This window comes from Notamacropus eugenii, chromosome 5 (assembly GCF_028372415.1).
Source record: "Notamacropus eugenii isolate mMacEug1 chromosome 5, mMacEug1.pri_v2, whole genome shotgun sequence".
Taxonomy (NCBI): domain Eukaryota; kingdom Metazoa; phylum Chordata; class Mammalia; order Diprotodontia; family Macropodidae; genus Notamacropus; species Notamacropus eugenii.
The window spans coordinates 260,017,869-260,031,075 of NC_092876.1; the positions used below are offsets into that span (position 1 = coordinate 260,017,869).

The 13,207-nt window shown below is 39.4% G+C and overlaps 1 protein-coding gene and 1 pseudogene across 1 annotated transcript in view; both read right to left on the reverse strand.

Moving 5' to 3' along the window:
* The window catches only part of TMEFF2 (transmembrane protein with EGF like and two follistatin like domains 2), a 298,310-nt gene extending 291,428 nt beyond the window's left edge, over window positions 1–6,882 (reverse strand). The window contains exons 1-2 of the mRNA XM_072612710.1: window positions 6,199–6,882; window positions 3,866–3,975 (exon numbers count right to left, since the gene is read on the reverse strand). Of these exons, the coding sequence (XP_072468811.1) occupies window positions 3,866–3,975; window positions 6,199–6,370 (282 nt within the window). The 5' untranslated portion in view covers window positions 6,371–6,882. The remainder of the gene's footprint in view (window positions 1–3,865; window positions 3,976–6,198) is intronic.
* A 171-nt stretch (window positions 6,883–7,053) lies between these two features.
* LOC140507839 (heat shock cognate 71 kDa protein-like) overlaps window positions 7,054–13,207 on the reverse strand; it is a 49,695-nt pseudogene continuing 43,541 nt past the window's right edge.

A 13,207-nucleotide genomic window follows, 5' to 3' on the forward strand; every position in this document is an offset into this window, starting at 1 on the left:
TATCAGAAAAGTCTACTCTTTTAATGTGAAAGTATGTAGACCTCAAATATAGTTTACTGAATGAAAATATTTAGCACTACCAGTTGTGAAAATGTTTAAATTAAGTTGAAATCAAATGACAGTTGAAAGGATAATTTCCATTCTGACAGTATCAGAGAAGGATACAGTTATAGATGTAGTGACATTTGGGGATAAACGTCATTTGTGGGCAGTCTATGATGCTAGATTCTTTTTCTATACACTTTATTTTCTAATATGAAACTGACCAGTATGTTCAGGTGTGTTTAGTCATTTTTCAGTCATTTTTGACTCTTCATGACTCCATTTGGTGTTTTCTTGGCAAAAATACTAGAGTAGTTTGCCATTTCCTTCTCCATCTCATTTTACAGATGAGCAAACTGAGGCAAACAAGGTTAAGTGATTTACCCAGGATCATATAGCTAGTAAGTATCTGAGGTCAGATTTAAATTCAAGAACATGAATCTTCTTGAATCCAGACCTGGTATTCTATTTAATGCATCAGCTAGTTGCTCTATAGGAAAATATATAGAATACGCAAAACTTCTGTGCATTTGCAGTAAGATACTGCAAAATGTATAACTTTTAAATACACAGTTATGAGCCTTGTTAAGTTCTATAGAGATGAGAGAATATGCAAATACTTAAGGTTCTATCTTCTCATTAAAAATAATTTGTATTGCTTTTATTTTATCAAGATGTGATTTAACTGGTATAAGGAACTCTCTATTGAGAAACCTTCCTCTACCAGTACACATCAACCACTTATAGTCTTAGAGAGTTTCCTGGCAACACTGAGACTCTAAGTAATTTATCCAGAGTTACTTAGGCAGTCTGAATTAGAGGCAGAATCTGAACCCAGGTCTTTTTGGCTTGACTTTGAGAAATCTCTCTACTACCCCATGCAACTTCTCTTTAAATTGCTTTAATTATTAAAATTATTCTTGAATGAAATTTCATAAGTGGCAATCTTGAGTTTATTTTGATATTGGAATGGAATGTCTTTATTAGATGTGTACTAAGAGCCAGGAACTGCTAAGCTCCTAATGAGCTGAAGATTCCAATGAAATTTGTCCACATTAATGCTTTGAATAGGATATTCTCTTTGTACTTATTCACAGCTTTTTTCTTTGAAATATTTCTTTTGGCTAGTAATATTATAATACCCTATTAGGAAGGGGAATATTTGTACTCATGTTAAAAAGATAGGGAAAAAATTATATTTATAACCACCAGGTCTCAGGGGAATGAAGAAAGGGAACAAGCATTTATTAAAGGCCTACTATGTGCTGGGCACTGTGCTAAAACCCTTTACTAGTTTTATAGCATTTTTTCCTCTTAACAATCTTAGAAGGTACGTACTATTATTACCCCCATTTTACAGTTGAGAAAATTGAAGCAGATAGAGATTGTCACTTGCTCAGCATTAAACAGCTAGTAAGTGTCAGAAGTAGCCAGCAAGAAGTTTTACATAGTACACAGGAAAATAGATTTTCATCCCTTTACTCTAGATGGTAGTAGGAGGACAAACAGAAATAAATTAATTACATTCAAGAGTGGTCTTGAGACAGTAAAGATCAATAGAAAACAACACAATTTGGAAAAGTGAAAGCACAGCTTAAACATTAAAAAATATTAGTTTTGCCATGCTATAATGCTGGTTTCAGAATGGACCTATATTTTCAACTCCAGAACTGTTTCCTCCTCTATGACTGACCTCTGATCATAAAGCACAAGCAATAAATAGAGTGCCACACCATGCAAAGAATTTGAAATTATATAAGCATCAAAAAAAGGTGTCCAATGACATTTTGATTCCAAATTCAGTTTTATCAGTTAAAAAAACCCTTTCTTCCAATTACGTTCAATTACACACAAATGCAATGGAATGACCAATAGTTACAAAATAATGCAAAAAGTGAACTTAACTTCCTACCTGTTTTACTTAAATTCCTTTGTTAGTATTTATAATAGTTCATCAAATGTTATTCCAGGCATCATGGTTTATACTCACACAACCTCCCTACAAGGAAGAACTATTCTACATTCTGTTCTACTAAAGCTTATCCATTTATAGATTCCCTAGATGCTCTCTTTCTTTAGATAAAGAACTCTGACTGTAAATATATTAGTCCCAGTCCATTTTCTACAGCTGATTGGTCTACTCTTAATTACCTGTGGCTGCCACAGGATCGAAGTATGGGTACCCCAAACTCTAAGGGAAAAAAAAGAAGACAGAGCTGTCCCTTACCCAATGCCTTTTCCAAGGCTTTTCTGATAAATTAATTCTGGAATGTTAGAAAATGGAAAATTCTGTGTCTTCCTCTCATGTAGATTATTGAATGAAGCCAAGTAGGTAGTGTTGAGTACTATGATTTCTTGGGGTACATCTGTTATATGCACACACTTATTGGTGACTAATATTACTATGAGTTTCTCTTCCACTACATTATTGTCTAAGTGTCAGTGGTCAGGCCTTGCCAATACTTGCCCACCAGGAGGTGGTGCACTTTGCAAATGTCAATAGCTAAATGGTATGTTGGTTGGGGGGAAGGAGGGGAAGAGAGGAAGCTTTCAGCTTATTTGTATATCATTTTCACTACAATTAAGTGGGAAATCTCTTAACATTTGTCAAATAGAAATGCAATTAAATTCCAAAACACTTTGTTCTAGCAATCCTAGTACTAGACAACAGACTAAATATGGGAATAGGAGAGCTAGACTCAGTTTTAATTCTGACACTATCCAGCTATGTGGCCCAGGGCAATTAAGTTAATCTCTTTGGGACTCAGTTTACTCATCTCTGCAATGAGGTTGTTAAACATGATCTGGGTCTTTCTAAAATGATATGATGTTTTATGAATTTGCACTTAATCACTTTCAAATTATTGATATTTTTCTGGGTTTTTTTAATATTTCATATTTTTTGCAACCTTGGAAAACTTTTTTTTTAACTTTCATTCAACTATTTGTGCTTATGTCATGACAAATTGGAGGATAGTTTCTGAGTATGTTAAAACACCATGGTTCCCTGAAAAAAAAAAGAAAGCACGGTAGTTTAAGTAACAGAAGTATATCTACCTACCTACCTATTTGCTTTTTGAGCTTATGTGTGCATATAAATATATATATGTATATACATACACATATACATATAAATATATCTTAATAATAAAATTGAATGGTATAATTTATATGAACACACACAAAAATTGGAAAATGACCACAAACACCACTAAAAATTGAGTGTATCCAACCTTTCAACATTCTGACTTGGAGCATTAAGCAAAGTGCAGCTCTTTCCTCCTGGGGAAATCGGTGCCCTTTTGAATTCTTTGTAGTTAGCACAAACTGAATGAAAATCTATCAGAAACTTAAAACATTTTAGAAAGTTCCTGACAAAGGACAATGCACTATGATTATTATTCAAGAATAGGATGCTTACTAAATTATCACAGGCAGTTTTTAAGGAATATTCAAAACAAATTGACTAACACCAGGTGAAAGATCTGGAACAATGAAACCTGAGGATACCAAGATATTTTGATATCACCTAAGACTAGATAAAAAGGTATAGAAGTTTAATCTTTCTTTAATATCACAGAAGCAGAAGATGAATCTTTGTATCTAAAAGGACATTTATACCTACAACTGCATTTCCCACCCCCACCCTCAATAGACATATCTTCTTGAAAGCAACTGGCTCTCCTGTTAGTTTTTTTCACTTGGTGCCAGATTTCCCCCTGATATGTAGAATTATAATTTGCCAACTGCTGGGTTGTAAAGGAAGATTCCTACTTTGAATTATCACTGATGAATTAAAGAATGAAAATGCCATATTTCTTACCTTGAACTGACAGACACAAGTCACACTGTCTCCAATTCTTAAACACTCCCCATCAAATTTACAGGTATTGGTGTCACAGAGGAAGAGATCATTTTCTCTGTCATCATAACCTCAAATTTAAAGAGAACAACATTCAAATTCAGTCATGAGAAAAATAATGCAATAGCTTTTCTTAATAACAAAAATTATTGTCATTTCTAAGGTTTTAAAAAAGTTCCTGCCCCACCTCCACTTAATGATCACTAGCATATAATACAAAGGATATTTGTTGCACAAAAATTTGACTTTCATTATTAATACTATTTTCTGGTTTTCAAATATCCTTTCCATTCTCAGTGTCTCTTTATAGATCTACTTTGATATCTGATTTTATTTTGGGGTTGGAAGGGAAGGGAAGCTAGAAAATCATACTTATTCCTTTGCCCTAAATTAAGTAGACTTAAAAGTCCATAGTTTTGGTGAAGGTTAGTCTTTTGATTCAAGGTCTTAAACAACTCCTTCTTTGGAATTTCTCCAGACAATGAGGAAACAAAGCCCCAATAATAAAGATAAACAGGCACAGTGTTTTCTGTGATGGTCTGTCTCATTCAAATGAAGATTGATTACCTCTAAGTTAACAGGAAAGGTGCCAGGTTCTTCACAAGCTGCTGAGAAAACCAGCTCCTTCCCTTTAGTTCCTATAGACATACTAACAGATCTGGCTAAAGATGCAAGTCTTGATTGCCAACGCCAATTCTGTATTTCGGCTAGTTGTTATTCTATCTAAACATACAGTTAGATATTAAACAAAATACTTATATAAGACTTCAGACCCATTAAGATTGAATTCTATTGATTTTTTTGGGATATTTAGTGGCCCTATGCTGCTATGTATTAAAAGTGAAAAAGGCATATGGATAATGGAACTTACTTTTTGTAGAATTACAATTAGACATATCCAACACAAAGAGAACTTAAAAGGAACACTTCTGAGGTTTGTTCAAATGCCTTATTTAGACGTTGATAAAACAGCACAAAGGCATGGCTTGCTGACCCAAATGTCAGACCTCGGTAAAGGTCAAATTTACTTCATGAATGATAAATTATCATGGGAATCTTACTCTTTTTTTTGTATTTTGGTTTTTACATCTGTAATGGCCAACTATCCTCAGTTCTTTCAGACTCTAGGTTTCAGTTACTAATCTCTCCACAGCTGATATACTAACTGCTAAAGTCAACATCCATCCAGAGACAAGACTCTACTAAGTAGAGTTAGAGACTTAGTTACACTTAATAATGTTTACACAAAGATTAAAATATGCATTCATTAAAAGGAAGTACAATTAAGCATTCAGAAAATATACATATACTAAACTAAGGGTTTACAATATCTTTGAAATAGCATAATAAGATAAGGATATAATAAGGCTGGGATTTTGAAAATACATGAATGCATGACTTAATTTCAGTCTTTTCCTTATTTCACTGGTAGATGTCATTAGGAATTTAGTGTAAAAAGGAGGGAGGGGACCCGATTAAATCTCATGGAATCTAAGCAACTGAGGTACCAGCACCAGAATGTTTCTTTTGGGTCTTGCCCTCTTCCTTACTTGTAGCTATCTTTGCACTGTGCGTGTGTGTAACACCAGCCTGAGAGACACACTGTATATTTATTTTCTTAACTTCCCTCTGGCAATTACAGGTTTCGATGTGAAAAAGAAAATTGATCCATCTTTTAGATAGAAAACTAAGTCTTTCCAAGCTGAAGCAAAAAGGTGGTGGTGGGGAAGTGAAGGGGTGATAAAGAGATCTTTACTCAAAATCTTTTCAGATCATCAGATACTGGGTTCTAGACCATAGACGAGCACAATCCTCCTTGCACTTTTGCAAGGGATCAGCGGTTCTCAAACAGTCGCTACGATTTATTACTGTCTCTCTCCCAAAGTTATTTGACTCATCTTCTAGCCTTACTCTTTTTCATGATGGAAAAGGGGCTGTGTGAGTACGACACAATGGAATTGTGGTGGATTCCGTGAATACACAAATTATCCCGTTGGCTACTCTGAAAAGACCGATCAGTTCAAATCCAAGTGTTGGGCTGAGAGGACTCATTCATATATCCAACACTATCTGTCCTTCTCATCCAGCACTCACTTATGTACCCCCCTCCCCCATAACAAAAACGAGATGTGCTTTTAGTGCTGTAAAGTAGCGATCTACAGGGCTTTGAGAAGGTGGAAGGAAAAGTAGAGAGATGGGGAAATATGAATCTTGAGGAAGACGCTCCCCACACCCTCCCCACCGCACCTTTTCTAGTAAAGCAATGATTTGAGAGCATTTGGTTTGTAGCTTACCAGAACAGTTCCAGCCGGTAGGCGTTTGACAGTCACTTAAGGAGGTAGGGAAAGCTGCAAGTTTCACGGGCCGGGCAATGATGAGTAACATCACCGGTAGCAGCAGCAGCCAGCAAAAGCCATCGCAAAGTGTCCAGCTGCTACACTGCCGCGGGGATTCCCAGAGCACCATGACTAGTTCGCTCAACTCTGCAGCTGCAAAAAGGCTCTTCCCAAAACCAAAGGATCGCTGGGTCCGGGGACAGAGCTACTGAGCATCCCAGGGCCCCCGGCAACAGCAGCGACGGGAGCGGCGACAGAGGCAGCAGCAGCACCCGGCGTGAAAGCAGCCAAGCCCTCGCATGATCCTGAGAGTTTCAGCAACATCCAGTGACCCAGCTCAGCCCAGGGCGCGAGAGGGTCGTCAGTGGAGGTGCAGCAAAGATGCAGGCAGCCACTGCCATAGGGGCAAGGCTCTCCGGAAAGGAGGAGAAGAGGGAGGCGGGATACAGGACAAGGGGACGAAGGAGGGAGAGGGCAAGGCTGGAGAAGAAGAGAGAAAGAGCTAGAAGGAGCAAAGGGAGAGTCAGTCAATGCGCTCCGCAGCCCAGCAGCCGCCTCTCCCGCTCTGCCGCCCGCATCCCTCTGGCGTGGGGGAAGCAGCAGGTCCTCAGCCCGCCTGGGATCACGTGGGAGGAGGCAACCGGCCCCTGATTGGCGAAGCGGGATGCAGGTCCCGGGAGGGAGGGGTCGGCTGGGAGGTGGAGGAAAGGAGGAAGAGGGAGGAGGAGGAGGAGGAGGAGGAGGAGGAGGCAGCAGCGGCGGCGGCAGATGCCACAGACTGACTTGTGCGGCGCTGGCCGGCAGGTTGGAAACCTAGGACTTTGCCCGAGCGAGGACTAGCGGTGTTTGGAGGGCCACGGTGAAACTATGTTTCTCCCTCATCCCCCAGGCTGGCTTTCTACTCGAAACCTTCCCACGCTCAAGCCCCAAGCAGCTCGCAATGCAGCGCGCTGCCAGCTTCTCTGGTGACCCTGGTCGGCCTTCGCCCTGCACGGCCGGTTGGTGTCTCTCTGAGTCAGCTATAGTGGGGACGTAGGTGGTTGATGGTGAACACCGCAGTGGTGAGAGTGAAGGGAACAGAACGGAGTTATCCTGCTGGAGCCTGGCACTCAAGTGTTCTGACTGGTGGGGTTTGGGAACAGGCTGCAGGGTTGGAATAGAGCAGTGTGATGCTGCCTCTCCGTGGGCGCTGAAAGGGGACAGTGGCTCCCTAGGGCGGGTGGAGGAAGCTGGAAAGAGAAGAACATATCTGTCCTGACTGGGGCAGTGGTTTTCTCACGAGTCTGCAACGCTGCGGATGCTTCCAAGGCTGGCAGGACCGCACTGTTTGCTCTTCCCCTCCCTCCTTCCATCTCTGTTCCCTCCTTCCTTCCTTCTTTCCTGTCTTCCCCCTTCTCCTCCCCCCACCTTACTCCCCCAGCCAACCCAGACAGAGCCCGGGCGAAGCAAAGGTTCCACACCCACATACACTTTTCTCAAGTCAGGAGCAGCTATGGGAAGCTGATTTATCCGTCCATCTGTGCGGTGGCTGCCAACAGTTAGAAGGTCAGATATGGCCCGAACTAGTAGGCAGAGAAATGAAAGAGAGGGAAGCCAGGAGGGATTGAGGCCCCTCCAGAAAAGCAACGGGTGGGCGTGCACAGTGCCGCAACAGTGAAGCGGGTGACCGGGAAATGCAGGTTCACTGTGGCATGCGGGGCGGGTTTTACCCTCAAACGTTTAACACAGATCTGGTACTTGGATCACGCCAGTTACCTGAGGGATGTGAGAATGTAAAACTCTGCAGGAGCCTCTCTCTGTATTTGCCTCTTTCTCTCACTCCAGCAGGCGACTTGCAAACCGGGTTGCCAGGATCCGCCTTTCTCCTGCTGCATTCTTCGCACAGTTACACACTTTTGTGCCTAATGGCATTTTAGTTGATAGTAACTGTACTGTGTAGTTACTAGAGAGATTTCCGACACGAGCCCCCTTTCCATTTTGACCTCTGGTCTTTATTGGTCTTACAGTATTTGACGCATCAGATGGGCAAAGTTTTTTTTTTCCTTTCTTTCTTTTCCCTTTTCTTTGCAGTGGGGTTTAGTGGTTATTCAGACAATGCTCTCTTCACTTCTATCCTAAACCCTGTATTTAGAAGGAGATTGATTGTTTTTTACAGCATGGTAGGTAATTAGCTTCCATTTCTAGTCACAAAAAGGAGACACCAACATACTTATTCTGCAAGCAGCAACTGAGTCCCTAGCAGCCACCCTCAGAAAACAAATAGTGCTAGAACTCTCCTTTTAAGTACCTTAACCTGCAACCTCCGCCCACTCCCTTGCTTTTTAACTTCTCTGTTGAGAGACTTGATCGTGCAGCACCTTGGTGTCTCGAGGGAATCCAAAATTTTCCTACTGTGTGAAAACCATCCCATCCCATTAGCCTACAGCCCTCCTCTTCCCCAACACATATATGCTCCCTTCCAACCCTCTCCCCCAAGGCCCTCTGGCTCTGCACCCCTCCCCAAGGATTTCTGAATTACACGGAGACTCTCAATCTTGGCAATTAAGCTGCGGATCCTCACATTCTGGTCTGTGGCATCTCTCTTCTTACCGAAAAAGACTCCATTAAAACAAATCAATCTGACCAGACGCTGGAGGCATCAGAAAATCTGCTTCTAGATGTAGCAGTTGAATCTTTTAAGGAGGAGGAATGCCCATTAGATAGAACTGCCATCGGATATTGCAAAAGCACGGAATCAGAGATCTTGCCTCCTGCTGCAGCCTTTTAACAGAAGCCGTAGCATAAATATAAGTTTAATGTAGATAGAGATTTAGTAACTCAACAGTAAGCAGGCAAGCATGTTTCATTTTCCGTAGCAGAGCTAGTGTGGCAACTAATCAAGCTTATGAAAATAAACCATGCATTAAACTAAAGAGAAAGTCCTTAAAAGTGTTTATGCAGCAATTATGATAATATAACCAAACCTGGTAGGATTTCAGTGCGGGGCTATACAAACAGGATCTTCATTCAACCCCTTCGCAAATTGAAAGCAAAATTGCTATTGAATTTTATGCTAAGTAAATTCTGGCATGCTTACTAAGCATATGTATTTCTAATACATCTTCCTCCCTGCCTTCCCCCTCCCTATGTAATTTAAAACTCTCATAATTAATTAGTGGTTGTGAATGGTTAGCAAATATAGTTACATCCATTGAGTTCTTTTTAAAAATCTAAATAATTAAGCAGTTTAAGCAAAACCATGCTAATTGGAATGATCTGGTTTTATGCTGCCTATTTGGTATTGACTCTTATGATGCCACCAGGAAAAATTCTAAAACTGGCAGGCACCACCATGTGGCAGGAGAACATCAGTCACTAAACACAGCCTCCTTGAATTGTTGAATAAGTAAACAGAAATGCACATTATTCACATTATCTTTAGGTATGAAGTAAGTAGACAAACACTAAAATGGATAGAAATGAGAAAGCAATTGAGAATATTTTCCGCTTTTCTCTTTAGAAGTTCAGGGATGAGTTGTCTTAATATCATTGTTTTGGTTTGTTAACTAGACCAGAGATACTGCATTATCAGTTTTGTTTTGTTTTTTAACTGAAGGAGTGATCATATGAAAGAATAGAAAAAAAATAATTTCTTTTAAATTTAAACAAATCTTCCAACTGGGGCTTAGAGTGCTCTTTGACACACCCAAGACTGGCTTGATTGGGATGGTACATTCATAACCTATTATTTTAAAATAGCAGTTCCTTAGAATGCTTTTCTAAAAAATTTTCATTCCCCATCCTTCTTTGCTACCCCCCCCAAAAAAACCCACAAATATCTCAGATGGGTGTAAGAACATAGGGGAAATGCCTGGTTGCAAGAACAGTCAAGGGTTGATAAACTCAGTTGGAAAAGGTAAGAATGACTTGCCAAACAAATCTTAACTTCTGCTTCTTTCCAATGTGACACTTTGGATGCTGATACTTCTTAGCCTCCAGGTAGTGAAATGCAGGATGAAGTGTGTCAGGTACATCAAAGACTCCATGGACTTTTGTTTATTCTAAGGAACTAGTAGGGTTCAGTCACATTTCTGAGCAAATCTATACAAAAATTATGGAGACAGAACTGGGTTTCTTTGGAATGACTCCCTACAGAGAGACCCATAAAAGCAGTCTGCAGTCAAGCACTTGGTATGTGGAAATTCTGTTGCCAAAAGGTTCATCTCCTACCTCAGTTCACTCTTCTAACTTAGCCAACAACCTTGTACCTCTACCAAAAGATGCCTCCAACCCCTCCCCACCCCCCCAGACCCACTCTGCTGATTGATGAATTACTGACCAGATCACCATTCATACAAGACTCCAACCATACTCTTATAACTCCTAGCTCAACTTACTCCCTACACTTTTTCACCCCCTTCTCCTACAGAACTGCATCCTTTCTTTCACACTTAGCAGCTTTTTTTCATGTTATATCTTCCTTCATTAGAATGTAAGTTCCTTGAAAGTAGTTCCCAGCATTTAGCGTAAAGTCTGGCATATAGTAAGTACTTGATAAATCTATTTAGTGATGTAGCTAGCATAAAGTAGAAGGGCATCTACTATTTGTAGTCTATGCATCCATATTGCCAGAGCTCATATCTTTCCTTTTAAGAAAGGGAGGGAATAAACACTTGTATAGCCCCTATTATGTGCCAGGCCTCTTTGAAGTAAGTGATATTATTATATCCATTTTACATGGCAAGCAGAGGTTAAGTGACTTGACTACGATCACACCACTAGTAAGTTTCTGAGAGCAAATTTGAACTTACATCTTCCTGATTCCAGTCTTGCCCTTTACTCACTGAGCCACCTAGCACTCCAGTCCTTTTAACATGCTGATATATTTTCATCTTCCTTGTGCTATCTGAAGTGGTATGAATTTAAAAATATTCTGACTCTGATATCCTTTGGAATTCCACCTGTTTTACATCCAAAGGTCTGCAGTTTGTTATTATTTTTTTTAAACTATACCTTAGTTCTTTCAAATATATATATATATTCATATATATGGAAGTTGGATTATATAATCTCTAAGGTCCCATATATTTCTAAATCTATGATCTTAAAATTTCTAGGACAGAAGTTGGTTATATAAAGGAATAGTGTCTCATTCAAATGAGAAAGGAGGCACTCCACTCATTGGACCTTCTTCTTATGCTGACTTGGTAAAGTATCATTGAGTCAGTAATGGTAGAGGTTTGATTCAGAAGTTTGGACCTAAGTTTTGTAGGATCTCACTGGGACTGTGGAGGTCATCTTAGAATCCCCAAATAATTGAGCCTTCTAGGATGGACCTCAGAGGTCTATGTAATCCAAATCCAACCTTAATAGGCATCCCTTCTACAAATCCCTCAAAACCATCAAAAATAGGTGATAAAATGGATAGAGGACTGGGTCTGGACTCAGAAAGACCTAATTTCACACTTGACCTCAGACATTTAGTAAGTATGTGGCCTGAGCAAATCTCCAAGGATTGTTGTGAGGACCAAATGAGATGATATTTGTAAGGGGCTTAGTTTTTAACAATAGTAGGTGCTTTGGGGCAGCTAGGTGGTGTGGTTGATAGAGCACCAGTGCAGGAGTCAGGAAGACCTGAGTTCAAATCTCACCTCAGACACTTGACACTCACTAGCTGTGTGACCTTGAGCAATTACCTCATCCTGGGTCATCTCCAGTCATCCTGATAAATATCTGGTCACTGAATTCAGATGGCTCTGGAGGAGAAGTGAGACCGGTGACCTGCACAGCCCTCCCTCACTCAGAACAAAGTCAAGTGCAAGTTGTCATTATTTCTCTGATGGCATGGTCTTCTTCGGCAATGAAGGAGGAACACATAGTAGGTGCTTTATAAATTCATGCTCCCTTCCCTTGACTAAAAGGCTTCCAGTGATGGAGAAGCTCATTACCTCATAAGCTAGTCCATTCTATTTTTTGTACAGTTCCAATTGTTAGAAAGTGTGTATATGTATATGTATATATATATATAATATCTATATGTATGTATACACATTATATATACATATCTATGTATATATACACATCTATACATATGAATGTGTATATATATAATGTATATGTGTGTGTGTATATGTATATACATATATTACATATATACATACATACATACATATATATAGTCTAAATCTGATTTTCTGAAACATTTTCTATTTGCTTCTAGCTTACCCTTCTACCACCATACAGAGAGACTTTAATCCTTCTTCCATATGACAAACATTCAAATAATTAAAGACATCTATAATCCCCAACTTTCTTAATTGTGTTTCCATCTTTCCCAAGTGTTCTTTTTTCCAGGGTAAACTTCCCTATTTACTTCAACCAATCCTTGTATAATATGGTTTCCAGTCTCCTCATCACTCTTGTGGATGTTCTCTCACTTGGAAATATCCTCCTTAAAATGTGTAACTTCCAGGTTTGTTCTGGTTAGCAGAGCCCTTGTTCTGTATTCTATTTTTCTTTTAATACACATTAGCTTTTTGACGACTATGTCACATTCTTGATTCATATTAACACTGAAGTCCACTAAAGAACTTTGATTTTCTCACACAAACTCTTGTCTAGTAATGGTTCTCTTATCCTGTACTTATGTAACAGATTATTTGAACTCAAGTAAAAAAAAAACTTTACATTTATTCCCATAACATCTTATCTTAAGTCCTACGTTCTAACCTGGTGGAACCTTTTTGGATCAGCATAATGATAATATCTAACAACAGTTTAACAATAGTTTAAAACAGCAGTTTCTCTGTGTAATTTTCATGCAACTATAAAATTATAATTTAAAGATAAGAGTCTAGAGTCCAAGACTCACAGTGGAATAGAGAGATGTTAGTGCCTTTATTTGTCCATTTTCTCTCACGATTCCTTGTGAGTTTCTGAGTGTGGATTAAAGTATTTCAACAGAACAAAGCCACAAAGTGGAAATTCT